Here is an 18,704-nt window from a genome sequence, read left to right as displayed (position 1 = left end):
AGCCACCTTACCTGCCATGTTTTCGAAGGTGAGTGTTGCTGGAGCATTGCTGCGGGAATCACACTCCTGATATCTCACCCAAGTCTTGTCAAGTTCTTCCATGAAGCCATTCTCGTGGAGGCTGGAAGCAGAAGGAGGGGGCGCGGATGATTCGCTGGGGAAGGAAACCACTCCCGCTGCACGGAGAGGAGAACGGTGGGGCTTCCTTCTCGGCCCCGGTACAACCTGAGCTAAGCTTTCCGATGAGGAGAGATCTTCTCTCTTACCTCTCAGAAAGGATTTCTCCTCCCCCACGCCCCCACAAGTGTTTCATAGGATTATTGATCATTCTTCTGTGTTTTTTATATCGGGATGGATTGACTTATCCAGCCACTGGCCCCATAGTCAAGAGAAGCGGGCTGGAATGAGGCAGGGGTGGAGGGCAGTGAGTAAAGCAAAGAACTACAGAGACGCGACTGCCTGCTCCCGTCTAACCATCACCCGGATGTTTGCACCTGTCTTAAGTTAGTACCCTTAGTGAATAGCACAGAGTGTCGGTGTGCTTGGGGCTCTGACACAGGGATTTGTCAACTCCTGACAAATTATCTTTGAAGCCTAGCGTTTTGAGAGGCATGCTGTCTTTCTATTGTCGCGCTCTAAGAAGCATACTGGCCTTTGATCCCACCTGCCCCCCTTTTCCCAAAGCCCTCCGCTCTCCCCTCTCCCTGCCCCCCCCATCCCACCGGACAGAGTACGGACTTGAGGATGGCCAGGGAGACGTTCTGCTTCCAGGGACTGTCCTTGCGCATCCCAATGCCGAAGCCCGACCGGAAGAAAAGCTCCCCCGTAGTCACCAGGTCACACTTCTGCGAGGCTTCGAATTCTAGTACAGCCGAGTCCCAGATGAAGGCGTGGAGCTTGCTGTGGTGGAGATGGAAGGAAGGCCAATCAAGTAATCGTGGGAGAGGTTGAAGCAACGAGGCACGACGAAGGAAACCCAGTCAGTCACCCACCGTATCCACTGATCAGAAGAGCCTGCTTGCTCATTTCTGTGTGGGGAAGCTGCTGAGCCCACTGCCTCCACTGTGGTCAGATCATCTCAAAGCAACAAGGGGCTTAAACTGGCTGCAGAGAGCATCGGCGCCTGGCCGGCTTCCTTGAGCCTGGGAGAGACTGGACAGGCTTCCCTTCTCAATGCAATCTCTTACCCTATTGTAAAGGCAACTGTGCTGGAAGAGTCAGCTAAACCCATCGTTTACTCCAGGAAAGGGATCCCAAGAGGAGAAGCCATGGGAGAGACGGGAGCGCCGCAGACGAAACACTTACTTGTCCCGAACAGCCTGGATGGCTTCGGCAGCACTTTCGTAATTGTGTTTCTCCATGTGCCGGTACATGGTGCTTAGCTCCACCTGCCTCCGGAAATAAATGTCTACCGAGCTCTGCTTCACCGTGGCGTAGATGAACTTGTCTGAAGGGTTTCGCAACTGGAAAAACAAGAACAAGAAGATTTTACCTACTTGGCTCCCCAACCGCGTAACCCCTTTGCTCTCCATCAAATTTGAACCAGGGCTCTATTGGACGGCCAGGGCTGTGGAGCCTTCCTCACTGACAAATCTTGCTTTTTGTGATCCTCAGAAACACACCCTCTTTGGGGCACTAATACACTGAAATATTTGAGCGCCATTTCCCGAGTCACAGGCCAGCGGAAGGTCTGTTTGGAAGCGATATAGGCTGTTCTCGTTACCCGAGGATCGTTGATGCCCGTGATTCGTTCCTCCGGTCTGTCTAACACCAGGAAAGCAGCCAGGTTGGCAGTGTAGGAGGCCACGATAATCATGGCAAAACCAGCCCAGACCATGCCAAGGATGCGAGCTGAGAAACTTCTTGGGGCACCTGATAAGAGTCAAGAGAGTAAAGAAAAAAAAAAGGAATCCATTGAAGTCGGAGAGGGAGAAATGGAAAGTTTTTTCTGTGCTTGACAGAGAAGGACCAGGGGGGGACATGCTAGCAGTCTTCCAATATTGGAGGGGCTGCCACAGAGAGGAGGAGGCCAAGCTATTTTCTAAAGCGCCTGAAGGCCAGATAAGGAATAATGGATGGAAACTGAATAAGGAGAGATTCAACCTGGAAGTAAGGAGGAATTTTCTGACAGTGAGAACAATCAACCCATGGAACAGAAGTTGCCCTCGGAAGTTGTGGGAGCGCCATCACTTGAGACTTTCAAGAAGAGACTGGACTGCCATTTGTCAGAAATGGTGTAGGGTCTCCCATTTGGGTGGGGGGTTGGACTAGATGACCTACAAGGTCTCCTCCAACTCTGATTATCTGCTACATGGAACTTGTAAAGACCCAAAAGAAAAGACAAGAAACCAAGAGAAGTCTCAGACTCAAAGGAGGCATTCCTCCTTCTATTGATGCCTCTCCTCTCTGATCACAGGCTCAGCCATTTCCCTCCCCAGAGGGGTCTGGGGCTCACCTTCTCCAATGCCAGAATTCAGAAGGACCCCCCAGGAGAACCACATGGCCGATGAAAGCGTCAGGGCGTCCTCTTCCTCTTCTTCACTGTTCACTTTGAATCGGCCGAAGGGACTGCAAAAGAGAAAGCAACCCCACTTGGCTGAGTTCTGCCCCATCTAGCAAGAGCCGCTATCGGCACTGATGTGCCTGTCCACTCAAGAGCAAGTTCCGGTTCAGTCTGAGGGTTACCGAAGAGAAACAGGGAAGGAAACTCCAAGGATTTGAGCTAATAATGGCTGACTGGGCCGGGAACTGCAGGGCAGGGCTGGCAGCAGGGGAGAATGCCGTCCCCGATGGTTGCGCATGCACGCAATGTCACGCATGCGCAATAATGATTGACTGGGCCAGGAAGGGAGGGGTGGGCAGGGGAGAATGAGGCAAGGATTGTCGCACATGCACGCAAATGTCACACATAAGCAATAACAAAAACCAGTTCCGGGAGCGGAGGAGCAGGCGGAGAGGGGTGAGGCCAGCCAGGGGTCCGTTTTATCGGTTCTCCAAACTACCGGGAACATTAACAACCAGTTCTATAGAACCAGTGCGAACCGGTAGAATCTCACCCCTAGTTTGAGCGGAATGTAACTTTAGTCCTTCCCTCCAACTGGATGGCGCATAAATCATGCAAATGGAAGCATATCCTGAGACCGTTCAGTGGCTGCTTAGCTGAACTGATGTTGATGGCCTTGGGAATTTTTCCACCTTGAGCAACAATCGTGGTCAACATTCTGGATCCCAGCATCTCCATTTGCAGAGGCTTTTCATGACAGCCCCTACCCACCCACAGCCGCACACGCGCCATGTCTTTCCTCCCCGTTCTGAGGATTAGGGTACCTGAAACGGTCCAGCAGATATAACATCACAGCCACCACATGAACCGACAGCCCCACCAGGAGCCACAGTGTGCTCTGGAACGGTTGCATGAATGAATCCAGGGTGCTGCGGGGGATTTCCTGCAACACAGAAGGAAATCGTGGCTGGAAAAAGCCTGCAAAAGAGTGGGCTGTCTCCAGCCAGAATCAGGAGATCTGCTGAAAACAGGGTAGAACAGACCAATGAGACCAGTTTTCCCATTGCTGCCGCCGCCATGCTGCTGGGAAATCCACAGCAGGGCAGGAAAGCGGAAACTCTTACCCTGCCACTCTTACGTCTTCACAGAGCAAGAGGAATTCAGGGATTGGCTGCCCCCCAAACAGGAGGGAGTCCATTGATGAGTTCTGGTGGCCGTGCAGTGGCTAGAATGCAGAACTGCAGACTACTTCTGCTGATTGCCAGCTGCCTGCAGTTGGGCAGTTCAAGTCTCACCAGGCTCAAGCTTGACTCAGCCTTCCATCCTTCTGAGGTGGGTAAAATGAGGAGCCAGATTGTTTGGCGGGGGGCAAGAGGCTGACTCTGTAAACCCTTCGAGAGTTCTGGAAAGCACTGTGAAGCGGTATACAGGTCTGAAGAGCTACTGCTATCGCTATGTTTGTCATAATCGGCTGGAAAGCATAAGGACCTTCCACACCGTATCAGGGAGGTTGCTGTTAAATTTTATTTCTGCAGCTCCCCTTCACTTATTGTTTAGGATTACAGTTAATTTTGGGCTGGGTATTATCAGGCAAGGATGGCTTCATTCCTTTTACTCCAAGCGCCGTCTTTCCCTCCTAGCTGGGGGCCTGGGATTCAACTCCCACCGCTCTTCATATACTCGGCTACCATTTTGCCGCGTCGGTATTTGTGCATTACCTTCTTGACAAGGATGGTCAGTCCTTGGTACTTAAAAGGCTTGGAAAACTCGATGTATTGAGCCCGCTCGTTGTTAATGGTTAGCGGGGCCACAATCATGTCGGCCTGGCCACTCAGCAGCTCTCCCATCATCCCGTTCCACTCCTTCTTGTTGCTGTTGTTCACCTGCAATTAGAGCCCCAGCCAGGGTCAAACTTCCATGGTACAGGTCCGTCCAAAACGAGCCTCTTCGGTGAATGTCTGAGCTCTTCCCTCTGGAGTTAAGTCTCTCCATGAACCATTTAGGACGTCCAAGCAGAGAAGCAGACAGAAGCGCATAAATATGGACAATGGCTACTAGTAAGCCTTAAGAGCGGCTGGGGTAAATGACACGGTTTAAGCCCCCCCGAAAAAGAACAGGCTCCAGAACGAGGGAGCTGTTTCTCAACTTGGTTGAATGCTGGCAAGGTGCAGCCTCCAGATGTTGACGCACAGTGGTTGGACACGATGGTAACATAGACTTACCACCCCTCTTTTTTTGAATGGAAAGAAAAATAAGCCACGGTTATAAATGCAAAGCAAATTGAGAACGATTGCCAGTTTTGGACTGTTTGGGCCCCGTTTCACTTAGACCGAGAGGAAGGTGGTTATTCTTACCCGTTCTTGTGTGCCAAATTTACCGTCACCCACTAGATGAACTTCGTAGGTAAAATTCATTGTCTTCGCAAGCTTGATGAGCAAGTCGATGCAGAAGCCGTAGCAACATAACATTACGCTGGGACGCCCTGTGTTGCAAAGAGGAAAGAAAGAAGGAAAGAAAAGAAAGAAAGAAAGAAAGAAAGAAAGAAAGAAAGAAAGAAAGAAAGAAAGAAAGAAAGAAAGAAAGAAAGAAAGAAAGAAAGATAAACACCCTCTGAAGATCCCATGTGCACTAGGGAGCTTTCAGAATAGCTACTTCCTGTTTCCCTTTCGTGATGCGGCTAAGGAAAAGATAGGAATAAGGGCAGGGAAATGGTGGGCAGAATTAGGCTCCTTGAAGGATATTGGACAGCCATGTAAATGTTCTGCATGTCGATTTAAAGCACTGCAATTACCCTCCTCTTCGTTCCAAAGAAAACTGAATCCGCTATCGAATATTATTGGAATGCAAATAAAGGAAATAGCAATAGCACTTAGATTTATATACTGTTTCACAGTGCTTTACAGCCCTCTCTATGTGGTTTACAGAGTCAGCTTATTGCCCCCAACAATTTGGGTCCTCGTTTGACCCACCTCGGAAGGATGGAAGGCTGAGTCAACCTTGAGCTGGTGGGATTCAATCTACCAAATTGTAGTGGGAGTAGCGTGCAGTAGTGCACTCTTAACCACTGCACCACTGAGGCTCCATCATATCAAATACCTTGGGAGGCCCTCACTATTCAATTTATTAAGCTACTGGCAGCGAACGTTGCCAATGGAGAGGAAGTGGGAGCCACAGTCCTTCACCTGGAAGTGGTGGGTCTTTGGGGCATGGGGGTGGGTGGGAAGAAGGTTCAGTTGGGGTTTTAGCTTCCGGGCTGAGGGGTTCACCTGGCAAGGTCTCGTTGGGCCCCGTACAGAGCACCTGCTGCACCAATCCCCCCGTGCTGTTGAGCAGCGGCTTGCACTTCCCGTCGGCCAGGGTGGGCTTCACATAGACAAATGGCTCCTGGTGGATTGTGACTATCTGTGGAAAGAGAGACCAGAAAGCTTGGTCAGCCTTGGAGGTGCCCTTTGCTCTAAAGTACAATACAAACTAAGCGGATATGACCTCGTTGACGACCCTCACTCTGTCAAGGACCTCGGAGTATTCATATCAAATGGCCTAAGCACCAGAACTCACTGTAACAGCATTGCCAAAAAGGCATTAGGAGTTGTAAATCTAATTTTACAATGCTTCACCTCCGGAAATATCCAATTGCTAACTAAAGCATACAAAACCTTTGCTAGACCAATACTCAAATACAGCTCATCTGTCTGGAATCCGCACTGTATATCGGACATTAATACAACTGAGCGAGTCCAGAAGTATTTCACGAGAAGAGTTCCTCCACTCCTCTGCTTGCAAGAGAAGACCCTACACCACCAGGCTTGAAATTTTGGGCTTGGACAACCTTGAACTATGCCGCCTACGGTTGGACTTAAGCGTAGCACACAAAATTATCTGCTACAATGTCCTACCAGTCAATGACTACTTCAGCTTCAACCACAACAATACAAGAGCAAACAACAGATGCAAACTCAAGGTAAACCACTCCAAACTTGATTGCAGGAGATACGACTTCAGCAACAGAGTGGTCAATGCCTGGAATGCACTACCTAACTCTGTAGTTACATCCTCAAACCCCACCACTCCTTTAATCTCAAACTATCCACTATTGACCTCACCCCATTCCTAAGAGGTCTGTAAGGGGGCGTGCATAAGTGCACCATTGTGCCTCCCATCCCTGTCCTATTGTCCCCATTTATTCGTACCTATTTCCTGTATTCTTACTCGTGTTTATACTTATACCTATTACCTTGTAAGCGATTGACAAATCAAACCAATCAAATCAAATCAAATCAAATCAAATCAAATCAAATCAAATCAAACAAATAAATAAAGAAATGTCTGCTCGGGAAAACTAAGGTTCAGCAGGGAAAGCAGTGGCCACAATGAGCCCACCCTTCACCCATCCCCACTGACTGCCAGGGACACCCTCCGTTTCTCCCTGTTGGGTGAACCCGGCAGCGCAGCCCCCCCGCCCAGAACCCATTTTTAATTCTCTTGCTGGAAATGAGGCCACAGGGCTTCCCCCCACTGGTGGCATGGCCGCCGCCAGGCAGGAACCTACCTTGAGTTTTGTAGACATCTCGTAACCCTGCGGTGTTTCTGTTTCCCCTCCTGGCCAGACGATCTTTCGGTCGTTGGGCAGAAACTGTGAAGATGCAGTTCAGGCAGGAGGGTTACAAACTGAGCTGGGCAGAGGCTGCAGCCGCTAATTATGGCCATGTGTGACTGTATGTGTCTAGGCTGCGTTTTCACACTCTGGAAATTCACAGGAGGCCCACAATTCAGGGCCTCCCTTTCCAGAGCTGGATTAGGAAGATTCAGTAAATGGGCTGGTACGTACGTGACTCCCGTTGTAGACTCCGACTTGCACCAGTTTGTTGTTCTGGAGATTCATGACACTGTAGTTGGCATATTTCCGGTCCCCGTCTTCATTAAATTCCACCCTGCCGGTCACGCCTTCTGCATATTTGGTATGCATCAGCACCCTAAGAGAAGTCATCTCATTTAGGCTCTGCAGGCTGCCCCCTTCACCTCTTGGGAGGGTCTGGGGGATGTACTCGGTGTGGTCTTGGACAGGTAGGCGAGCGTTGGAACAGGCCCTGTCACTCAGTGATGTGAAGCCTCAGAAGCCGGCCTTCCCTCTCTCCTCCTGGAGGATTTGCTTGGCCCATGGCCAGTGGCCTTCGCCACTGGCCCATGGCCTGAAGACCATGGGCAGGAGGAGGAGGACCACTACCTTTTGAAGAGGGGTCCAGTCTTCCAGATGTTGGTGTTCCCCACACAGCCTCGGGGCGGGTCGGTGATGTTCTCTTTCTCAAACAAGTCGTGCACAGCCTGGGCCACCACTGCCACAGCATCTCTGATATGTGCAGATTCGTTCTTCCCATTCATGAGCTGTAGACCAATCAGTCCTGAAATGGTCGAAGAGAAGAGACTCAGAAGACCCCTCTCCGGCGAGCTCCATTTCCGCTGGCCAAGGACTCTGGGGACACCAAGGGCAGTGATGCTGAGCTATTTGTCCCCAGAATCTGCTTGTTGGAGCAGGACTGCCTTTGGGCTTTAGCTGATGGACCTTATCACATGAAATGGTCCAACTATAAAAAGAGGAAGATGAATCTGTCTGTGAAGCCATTCTGTCCACGCTGGGCAGGGCAGGGCTCCAGTTTGCCCCCTTATTGCTGACCCTCCCCCCCTCTTGTAAATTCTCTCCTCTGGCAACCCAGAACAGAAACCTCAGCAGAGCCAGACAGCCAAGTGGAAGGCAGAAGCTGCGTGGCTTTTGAGAGGAGAGTCAGGACGAGGAATGGTACCTTCTGGCGCATTGCGCAAGGCGTTGCCCGAGATCTCCCTTTCTCCCACCAGCCATACGTAACCCGGACCGGTCATGTTTTCTTTGGCTGCTGCCATATACACGGTGGTGGCATCGTCCTCGCTGGAAGAGAACGGTGATGTCACTGGCAAGGCATCTCTTGCCCTTCCTTAATGCTCCCCTTCGTGGACGCGTCCGCCAAGGGCTCCCCCTCTACCTTGGTGGAGACCTCAGGAAGAGAGGGAAGCTCCCAAAGGTTTCTCCAGTGCAGAAGGCAGGAGTCCAAAGGTGGGACCTTCTATTTGTCTGTCTTAGGCCCGCTTCAAGAGGGAGGCCTTAGGAGAAGAACGCTCTCACAAACTGACTGAACAGGCAAATTCTTGGGTGGTGTTGTGGTTTGCCGGAAGGCAGTGCAGATGGCAGCAGAGTTGGACAGTGAGGAAGAAAAGGGATCACTCGGGGGTCTGGAGACAAGGGTCCAATGCAGGGATGGGGCCAGGACCATCTGGGAGTGGAGTACTGCCTTCGAAGCCTTTGGAGTCTGCCAGCAGTGAGGCAGAGGACCCAGGGGAGCCTGTTCCCAGGGCACGTGTGCACAGAGCTGTTAGAAGGCAAGAGCAGTTGAAATAGAAGTGGTGACTTGGGGGCGTGATTGTCCCTCCCCAAGGGATAAAAGTTTGAGTTTGATTCTCCCTTTGTAAAGCTCCCATCGCTGGTTCCGGCCCTGTCCTCAGGCATTGTGGAGAATGCTTGTATCCCCCTTCTCTGGGACAGCCCTGGGACGACGCTTCCTCTTAGGGCTAGGCCAACTACACCCCTGTTCCCTTAGCTTTCAGAGGGTTTGGAGGCCTCCACCTTGGTTGCTTTGATCAGCATCCCTTCCAGGGGTCCTCCCTGAATAGTGATGACCAGCACTGGACAGGATATTCCAGGCATGGAGGGGCTACCACTTCCTGAGATCTCGATACTCTCCCTGCTGATGCATGGCTCTTTGGGCAGTTGCAACCACTGCTGGCTGAGGCCTGTCCTAAACAAGTGTGAAAAGTCCATTTCTGGCCTTGTAAGACTCGACTTCATACTCTGCAGATGAAACTAGCCCTGGGACAGGTGAAGAGCAGGTTCCTCTCTTCCTCCATTCTCCCTTGTGTTCTGACCCAAGCCTCGTTCAAATAAATAAAATAAACACAAAGTATATATCAAAGCAAACCTTTTTAATGCATCTCTGTGAATTCTGCTCATTCACAACAAAGAGTTATTGAAAGTAACTGTCCCAGATAAGAGGTAGCCCTTTCAAGGTTACGAAAGGCTGCCAAGAACACAAGATTAATTGCAGGGAAATATCCAAAACCAAAAGTCTCCGAAAACAAACCAGAATAGACAGGACTTCCACAAGAACTTGGAGTTGAAAGAACTTCTTTGCTTCCTGCAAAGAAGCCAACCCCAGAGGCTGGCTTTTATCCCTTATGGGAGGGGCCATCACCTTGCAGCCTTATTCCTGAGTCGCCCATGCTGCTGCAGCTGTTCTTTCCTCCGAGCAGCCATGCGTGCATGCGCACTGGGCACAGACTCCTCGGGGTCCTCTTCCTCACCGCTGCCAGCCTCCACAAGCTCCGAAAGCAGCACCCCACTCTCCGATAGTCCTGGCCCCATTTCTGCATCACGCGCAGGCCCCTCACCTGAGTCCTCGCTCTCCGAGACCTCAGCTGCCTGCACCTGCACCTGCCAAAGGGTTTGCTTACTAGAAGGATGACGGTGCAGGTCCCGGTGGGACTCCTCCCGTTCTATAGCTCCTTGGTTTGTTGTCTAAAGCTGTTGTCACCTGGCCAGGTGAGCAGCTTTTCCCTGTCCTGTCTGTGGGCCTGTGGGTTTCCCTTGTGACCGTGCCAGGAACCAATCCGACTTTGACTGGATCCCCATCCGGTGTATCGTTTACCTCGCTCCTACTGCTTCTCGCGGGGGCGCCCCCAGGAATAAGGGGCCAGGACATCGTTGGACCCAGCGGCTCCGGCTTCTGTGCGCAAGGCCTGAACGCGGAAAGGCCGGTGGCAGTTAGGTCGAGGGCTTACCTTGCGGACAGGATAATCACCCGAGCCTCCACTTCTTTGGCTTCCAGGAGCAGTGAAGTCACATTTTTTGTTCCCGGTTCAAACTGAAGCACCTTCTCGGCCTGCAATTGGTGTGAGCGAGACGGATTAGCGCAAAGGCCACAGAGTTGGGTCAGAACCATGCGTTTTAGGAAAGAGAATTCCATCCCTCTTTCAAAGCACTGCTAGGCATGGAAAGGAAGGGCAGAGGGAAGTTATTTTTTTCTTTTCTCTTTTTTTTCTTTCTTTTCTTTTTCTCTTAGGGTTTTTTTTTCCCCTTTCTTTGACATGAATCGGTACTGTTTTCTCTTTACTTTTTTTTTTTTTAAAAAAAAACTTTTGCACTGTGCATGCAGTCACTCAAGACTCAAAGAGAGGCGTGCATTTGTAGAGAAAAGAGGAAAAAAGGCATATGTAAGTATCATAGATACATATTTGTTTATTTGAAATGCAATTGAAAACTCAAACCAGTGTTGTTTTTCAGAAAAACAAAACCAAACAATAAACCAGGGGAACTCAAAATTTTTGAGAATGCACAAGGTTCATCTTGGGAACGTGGGGAATCGAAGTGAAACTTTCACACCAAGGAACCGTTTCTTTTTATCGGGGGGTGTGGGAGAAGAGGAAAGGAAAGGACAGCAGGAAGGGATTGGTTCAATTTTTCAAGAAAGAAAGAAAAAAAATACTTGCAAGTTGATTATTGCTTTACATGCATGTCTCCAAAACAAATATTTCCAGGGCTGGCTTGCTACATTTCCATTCTCAGGGTCAAACCAAACTTATCCCAACATAAAATAACGTGCTACCAAAAACATGGAGTTTGCTCGCTTGCTTGATACATATTTTTTTTTTTTTCGATTCGGATTTTGATTTTTAATTAATTTTTCCTTGTGCCTGTGGCCAAGTTCATCATTTTGCTAGTTAGGTTGGTGGGCGGCGTGCATTGTCCATGCAAATATACCTTGGGTCCTCGCTTGCTGTCATAGGATAGTTGTTCGAGGCTGTCATAGTTCCTTTTTTTACTCTGATGAATAATGTGCACAGAAAAAATATGTAGACACAGAAGAATATTATAAACAGCTGAAAAAAAATGACGTGTAGTAAAGCAATCCAATATCCAACTCTTTCTCCACCGTTTGTGAAAAGGGAATGCTATAACCCTGGAGCACGCAAAACCCAGGAGAGACGGGGGCCTCTGGCCCCTCCCCAGTGGACCCTGGCTCCCCTCTTGCTTGCTATGTCTTAGGGCCACCCCCTCTTCATCCTAGGGCACGCAGGGAGGAACGGAGAAGGGAGCAACGTGGCTTACGGGAGAGAAAAGGGCCCTGATCCCTTTCATTAGTTGCAGCTGGGAGAACAGGATATAAAAAGGGGCGTTTGCACACAGCACCTCGCTGGAAGCAAAGCGTGAATTATCTTTGTCCAGGCTTATCTGGCGTTTTGGCGTTCTCCCAACCGTGGCTGCTTCGTTATCTTTTGGAAGTCTGCAATTTATTACCCTGGCCTGCCGTGTTAATTACTTCAGTGTGGTTTGTGTTGGTTTTTTTTTTTAATTTCTAATTTATCTGTACTTTTGAGTTTGGACTGCATGTCTTCCCTTTGTAGACTGTTTTCGGAAGAGTTTGATCTCCAGCCGAGGATAAGTGGACAGTGGGGGCCAAGTTGGAGGCATGAAAGGGAATTTATTCTACTTTGGTGACTTGGTTATTTTTGTGCCACGCCCCTTTGGGTCATCACAGGAGCTGGTCTGGATAAGCAGCTTTCCAGATGGCTGTGAAGACATCCAATGAGATCTCTAAAAAGAGGCCAGATGCAGAGAGATGCAAGGGATGGGGAGGATGCGCAAAGATGAAATGGGACATTCCTTCTCATCGCCTTCTCCAGCTTTCAGAGTGAGAGAGAAGGAAGCATGAGAAGAACTTTGGTGGAATAAATTGAAGGGAGTCCAGGTTTCCGCTCCATCATCTACGCCTGAAACTCCTAAGGCCAAACCGCCATTCGCAGCTGGTTCCAGGGTTCACAAGGACACAAATGAAGCCTCTCCTGAACTATGGTGACTGCGTGGTTGACAGGGAGATTACCCTATCAGCTTTGGAAGCCCTATTCCACGCTGCCACATAGCCTGGGGAGAATGGAAGGTGTGTGTGTGTGTGTGTGATTTCGATTAAGTAGCTCTAAGTAGACAAAATAAAATTCTTTCGTTAGTCCAAGGTCACTTTTAGCATAGCGCAGGATGGAATAAGGATCTTACTTTTGGACGGATCGTTGATCGGGCCATGTGATGTGACGACGGCCGAGGGGAGGTGGATTTTTAGTTGGGGAAATTGTGGAAAGCCCCCCAAAACTTTTAGATTCGGGTTGCCACAGATGTGCCGGGTACTATTCTAATTAAAGTACTTTCGAGATGTGTTGGTCTCGGAGTCACTGGTTGGAATGGAGGCTTGCGGGAAGGTGGACACCCTCTTTTATGGAAAGTACATGGAAGCCGTTCACATGCCACGCCGCGGGTCATAGCCAGGGCTTCGGGGGAGATCTCTGAGCCGAGCCACATCCCCTTACGGAACAGGTGGCGTCCCAGAAGGTTGCAATCCTAATGGGACTGGCTAGATAGCACTGAACCGAGGCATCCTTTGGAACAATCCTGGCTAGGACCATGCAGTCAAAGCAGCCCCCAAAAAAGAGGAAGGCTCAGAAGCCAGCTGGCTCTGTTGCTGCTGTTCAGAAGTTGGAGTAGGGCTTATCTGACCTTTGAGTAACTCAGTGAAAGGAGAGAGAAAGCGAGAAAGAGAGAGACCTACTCTAAAGTCGCCTCTTTGGCCGCAGGCTGCTGGTCTCGCCATCTGACCATTTCATCAGATGGATCCCTTTATCAAGACTGTCCCGTCCCCCCCAAAAAGAGCTACAGAGACAGCTGCAGGGAGCATCTGATATAATATCCAGATGGTCATGAACCCAGCTGGTCTAAAGGCCCTGCAAAGCCAGCATTGTCAGATCAAAGAGGATTCAGTGCCCAGGAATCAGGTTCATCTATGTAGGTCAGCTCGTAAAGAGAGCCTGGGTGCCTCTTGACTGGCATGTCCTTAGACATTTGCAGGATTTTGGCATTTCTGGGCGAGGATAAGATCTCATAAGTGAGTGTTGTCCATTTATTAAAGGGAAACCTTTAAAACATAGAAATGCAGCCATTCTTAGCTAGAGTTCTGCCTGCTCCGCTCGTTGTCTGTGTGTGCCGAGAAATTTAGTTGAGGAGGGGAAATCTTTTGATGTGATTTTCCCTCTCTTTCCTGCAGAGGTCTGTCTAGACGTGAGGGAAAATGGCTCCGGTTTCTCTTTATTAGCCGTGTTCGCCAGAGAAGGCCACGAAGCCAGTGAGTTAATAACAGCCAGTAGAAAAAGGCTACAGCTACGTCTGCGCCATAATTTACTGTTTTTATAATACGGAAGAAAACTTTTGCCTTGCAAGTTATTGTATCACAATAAAGGTGACATTTTAATGCTTTGCAGGGAGGAAGAAGACGCTCATTCTAAGTTTCTCTGAACTGGGTTATGGAAGAGGGTGTATCCATCGTACGATGCAAATTGATTGGCAGTATACATTGTTAGAAAGGGACAAGAGCTTAGAAGGAATGTTGAAGTGGCTCAGGGAGAACAGGAGAGGCAGAAAGGCATGTAACTGGAAGCCAAGGATTGTGCTACTGTCCAAGACCAAGTATGACCCCTAAAGTATTCTGACAAGACCAGGCCAGCAGGAATCAGGGAGCCCACAGAAGTACTAGGACTTGAGATGCTCAGCTAACCATTTTCCCTTTCTTTCTTTCTTTCTTTCTTTCTTTCTTTCTTTCTTTCTTTCTTTCTTTCTTTCTTTCTTTCTTTCCTTCCTTCCTTCCTTCCTTCCTTCCTTCCTTCCTTCCTTCCTTCCTTCCTTCCTTCCTCTTTCTTTCTTTTCTTTTCTTTCTCTTATGTTCTCTCTCTCACGCTCTCTTTCTCTCTCTCTCTCTCTCTGACCACAGCTGGCCAACAAGAAGCCAGGAGGCCTTGGATAGCTTCCTTGCTTATTCTGGATGGCTTTCTCTTTATCAGCACACTCGCCATTGAGAAAATGGGGATTTGCAAAGCTCCAGGTTATCTTTCTCCTCATTTCACAGTTGTTGCCGGTTTCGTTTGCATGTTTTTTTGTTTTTTTTCTCTCTTTTTTTGTTTTTGTTTTAATGCAGAAGGTTTTCGACCATGGTAAAGCAAGTGAAATGAATAAGAGTACAAAGTTTCGTTAGGTACTACTCAAAAGACACCGTTGATGCTTAAAGCATAATGTTAGTCATGTTAACAATGGGAAGAAAGAAGGTGTTTTACATACACGGCTCTACGTACATACAACAAGCCTGAGACTTTTAAAGGTTCTGCTGTATCCACAGACGTTTAGGTAGCAGAGCGTGGGGGATACTGACCTTGGATTCCTTCTCTTCCAAGAGGGTCTCCAGCTTCTTTTGGGCAGCTCGCCCTTCGTGGTCATCGCTGACAATGAGGATGATATGGTTCCACTTGTAAAAGCGCATCATCTCGAACCAAACGTTGGACTGGTGGGAGTAAGGGGGCACCGTTCGTAGGAAGGACAGGTGAATACTCTGCAAGCGAAAGACAGGAGCAAATCAAATGTCTGAAAAGAAAAGAGCTACATTGGTGGAAGGTTTTCCGCACAAGTGGTTGCCTTTATAGAGAATCCAGAAAACAAACGGTAGGTTTTTCATTTTGTTCTCCAGGGATGGTTTGTAAGCCTTTTACTTTGCCCTGATAGATCTTTCTAAAGCTTAATTGCTTTTGAAAAGATCTTGTTTCCCTGGGCTGACCACTAAAAGATCTATAGATCACTCTCAGGCGGTAAGCAAGGACTCTTATTCATTTGTCTCTCAATGGCCTGTCTCACTTATTCTGAGTTCTAGGAATAGGAAAGTCACCAGCGTGTCTAGAACAGTGGCTGCCAACCAGTGGGCCAGGGACCACTGGTCGTCCGCAAGAAAATTTTGGTGGTCCGCAGAGAAATGTCCCCCACAAAGCAATTAATCCAGGCTGTGCGGGAACACAAGGCTGCGCTGCCCACATGGCCTGCGGGAACACAAGGCTTGCGTCGCTTGCATTGCGAACAACATGAGGTAGTGAGGGGAGGAGGGAAAGGACGGAGGGGGGAAATTGCCCCACGCGCCCCATGCACCTCGCCTGGCCACCGGGCTGCTTCTTTCCGCTTCTTTCTTCTTCTGCTTTTGGCTGCACGCAAGGAAAGCAGCAGAAGTCTTTCTTTCTCTTCCCTAAACTCTGCCAGAAATGAGTCTTTGGGGACCCTGCAAGGCCTCCTGCTCCAAGAGGCTGCAGCAGTGCGACAAGTTTCACAAAGACTCATTTCTGACGGAATTTGGGGAAGAGAAAGAAAGACTTCTGCTGCTTCTGCTGCTTTCCTTGCATGAAGCCAAAAGTCTCTCTCTCTCTCTCTCTCTCTCTCTCTCCACCCCCCAGAGAACGGAGCTGGGATCCCAAATAAAGAACAATCGATCGGTAGGAAAACGGGGTGGAGAATTTTCCTGCAGACTTTTTGGGGGATTTTTCCAGGGTCTCTGGTCCGTGGGATTTAAAATTATGAGTTTGGTGGTCCCTGAGGTCCAAAAGGTTGGTGACCCCTGATCTAGAAGACAACAGCCAAGATGGTAGAGGGCTTGGAAGGAAAAAAAACTTATAAAAAAAAGTTGATGGTGCTGATATGTTTTTCCTGGAGAAGGGGAGACTACAGGGAGACGCGATGGTTGTCTTCAAGTATCTGAAGGAATGTTGTGTAAATTTGAGGGCTCAGAATTGTTCTAGGGGACAGACAAGAAACAAGGAATTTAAATTACAAGGAACACAAGAAGGGAGAGAATATTCTATCTCTTATCATAATATATGCCCCCTAGTATCAGCAGTAATAATAACAGTCGTCAGGATAATAATGAGTTTGTTACCTTATCTGAATATATGGACATGCGCGTTGTCAGCCCAAGGACAGGAATCCGATAGAACCCAGCTGTGTATGACACTGGAGTTGGTGTCAAGTGGTCATTTGGAGCTGGTGGGTGGCTCACTAAGATGGCATACACCTGTAGGGTACAGCACACCAACATCTGGGTCACACACGGGACCCTGTCTCTGCCCCAGAGACCCCCGCTGTTTCTAATACTAGTAGTTGCACCAGTGAAATGAACAATGGCCTCCAGAACAATGAACGGCGCGGGAAATTATATTCTTCATGCATGCCTTTACCTGGCTTCTGTCTGGCTTTGTAATTTCTCTACTACAAAAGGAGCCGATGTCCTACAGAGATTTTTTTCTGTATCCCCCAAACTTTTTTAAAAAATGTGCTTTCGAAATGCCACAGAAAGCATTATCCATTTGTCAGTTCTTGTTTAAAAGAGGGAAAAGATGTTTTGTTTTTTTTTTAAAGAGAGGAGATACCTGGTGAGACTGCACAGCCATTTGCCAATCAGTTCTGCCCGCTGGAAAAACCAAACGCTCGCGTTAGAACTAATTGTGAGCCCTGATAAGCGGAGAACCTCCCTCGGTGCAAGACTGGTGTGTTTAGAAGCCTTCACATAACTGATTTATAGCGCCAGAGGCTTAGAGCCTCTGTGGCGCAGTGGTTAGAGCGCAGTACTGCAGGCTACTTCTGCTGACCGCCGGCTGCCAGCAATTTAGCAGTTCAAATCCCACCAGGCTCAAGGTTGACTCAGCCTTCCATCCATCCGAGGTGGGTAAAACGAGGACAAGAGGCTGACTCTGTAAACTGCTTAGACAGGGCTGTACAGCACTGTGAAGCGGTATATAAGTCTAAGTGCTATTGCAGGCTAATTCTGCCATCTGTCTGTCTGTCTATATCTATCTATCTATCTATCTATCTATCTATCTATCTATCTATCTATCTATCTATCTATCTATCTATCTATCTATCTGCTGTGGTGGCACAGTGGTTGGAATGCAGCATTGCAGGCTAATTCTGCCCACAGCCAGGAGTTCAAAGGAGTTCAAAGTTGACTCGGTTTGCCATCCTTCCGAGATGGGTAAAATGAGGACCCAAAATTGTTGGGGGCAAGAGCCTGACTCTGCAAACTGTTTAGAAAGAGTTGTAAAGTACTGTGAAGGGGTATTTAAGACTAAGTGCTATTGCTATTGCAGGCTAATTCTGCCCACTGCCAGCAGTTTGATCCTGACCAGCTCAAGGTTGACTCATCCTTCCGTCCTTCCAAGGGGGGTAAAATGAGGTCCCAAAATTGTTGGGGGCAAGAGGCTGACTCTGTAAACTGCTTAGAGAGGGCTGTCAAGCACTATGAAGGGTCTAAGTCTAAGTGCTATTGCTGTTGTCTTGTCCTCTTGGCTTGAATCAGGCTTCTGTTTTTTTCCTGCTTATACAGAATATACGACTATATATATTGGGACTTGAGAAGGGTCAGTGTCTCTGAGCTGATATGGATAGTCCTTCACTTACAACAGTTCATTTAGTGTCTGTTCAATGTTGCGATGGCACTGGAAAAAGTGACTTATTTTCACACTTGTGACAGTTGCAGTTGGTCACATGGTTTCCATCCAGATAGTTGACGATTGGTTCCTATTCGTGACACAATTTCACTCTCCTGAGCTCATGCGATCCTATTTTGTGATCCCCTAACCAAGCAAAGTCAACGGAGAAGCCAGATTCACCATGTAGTAACAACCATGTTACTCATTTAACAGCTGCAGTGGTTCATTTAACAAAATGGGGCAAGGACAATCATAAAACGGGGCAAAACTAAGAAGAAACGTCTCATTTAGCAACATAACATCTGGGCTCAACTAGGCTGTAAGTCAAGGATTACCTGTACTCTTCTTAGTTAGCCACTTATGAAAGAATATTTCCTGAACGTCTCCTTTGGGCAGGACAAGTGGCATTTCTGAAATATTGCAAATTTGCTTTTTGTGATGGAATTACGATTCCATTTGAAGCTTTTTTTTTTTTTTGCGTGATCGTAGAAGTATCTGGGATTTTAAAATATCATTTCAAACGCTTCTTTGGCTAGAAACAGCAGCAAGCTGTAGTTTAGCATTTTATGCAAATCAAGAAAACTGAACTAATTCTGGGACCGTATTAAGGGAACCCGGACAGAATTGGTATTAGCTGCGAAATTCCGTTTCATTAGTCTTCTATTATTAAAACAAAAGCAGTATTTTATTATCTCCTGGCATGATTTGGGAGATACGTGTTATCCTTGCGATAAAATTCTGCTGGCTGGTGGTAAAATCCGCTTCACCAGCTGACGCCCACTGGGTG

The 18,704-nt window shown here is 48.4% G+C and overlaps 1 protein-coding gene across 14 annotated transcripts in view; it reads right to left on the bottom strand.

The window, feature by feature from the left end:
• GRIN1 (glutamate ionotropic receptor NMDA type subunit 1) overlaps positions 1-18,704 on the bottom strand; it is a 32,578-nt gene that overhangs the window by 10,437 nt on the left and 3,437 nt on the right. For 12 of the 14 annotated variants that reach the window (XR_015739749.1, XR_015739748.1, XR_015739750.1 and 9 more), the window contains exons 2-18: positions 16,369-16,503; positions 14,830-15,006; positions 11,346-11,408; positions 10,367-10,467; positions 8,302-8,423; positions 7,728-7,902; positions 7,332-7,476; positions 7,053-7,136; positions 5,770-5,905; positions 4,858-4,985; positions 4,222-4,386; positions 3,328-3,446; positions 2,456-2,568; positions 1,724-1,872; positions 1,306-1,463; positions 739-900; positions 12-121 (exon numbers count right to left, since the gene is read on the bottom strand). Coding sequence is in view for 10 of the 14 variants with exons in the window: in XM_087914487.1 (XP_087770613.1) it covers positions 12-121; positions 739-900; positions 1,306-1,463; positions 1,724-1,872; positions 2,456-2,568; positions 3,328-3,446; positions 4,222-4,386; positions 4,858-4,985; positions 5,770-5,905; positions 7,053-7,136; positions 7,332-7,476; positions 7,728-7,902; positions 8,302-8,423; positions 10,367-10,467; positions 11,346-11,408; positions 14,830-15,006; positions 16,369-16,503 (2,242 nt within the window). In the remaining 4 variants the exon portion in view is untranslated. The remainder of the gene's footprint in view (positions 1-11; positions 122-738; positions 901-1,305; positions 1,464-1,723; positions 1,873-2,455; positions 2,569-3,327; positions 3,447-4,221; positions 4,387-4,857; positions 4,986-5,769; positions 5,906-7,052; positions 7,137-7,331; positions 7,477-7,727; positions 7,903-8,301; positions 8,424-10,366; positions 10,468-11,345; positions 11,409-14,829; positions 15,007-16,368; positions 16,504-18,704) is intronic. The other 2 variants (XM_087914489.1, XM_087914494.1) reach the window with 1 other exon arrangement.

Source organism: Pseudonaja textilis, chromosome 17, assembly GCF_049901715.1.
Source record: "Pseudonaja textilis isolate UNSWEBS1 chromosome 17, rPseTex1.2, whole genome shotgun sequence".
In the NCBI taxonomy this organism is placed as follows: Eukaryota; Metazoa; Chordata; class Lepidosauria; order Squamata; family Elapidae; genus Pseudonaja; species Pseudonaja textilis.
Note: the sequence above shows the minus strand (reverse complement) of the source record. Positions and strands in the feature narration are given on the sequence as shown.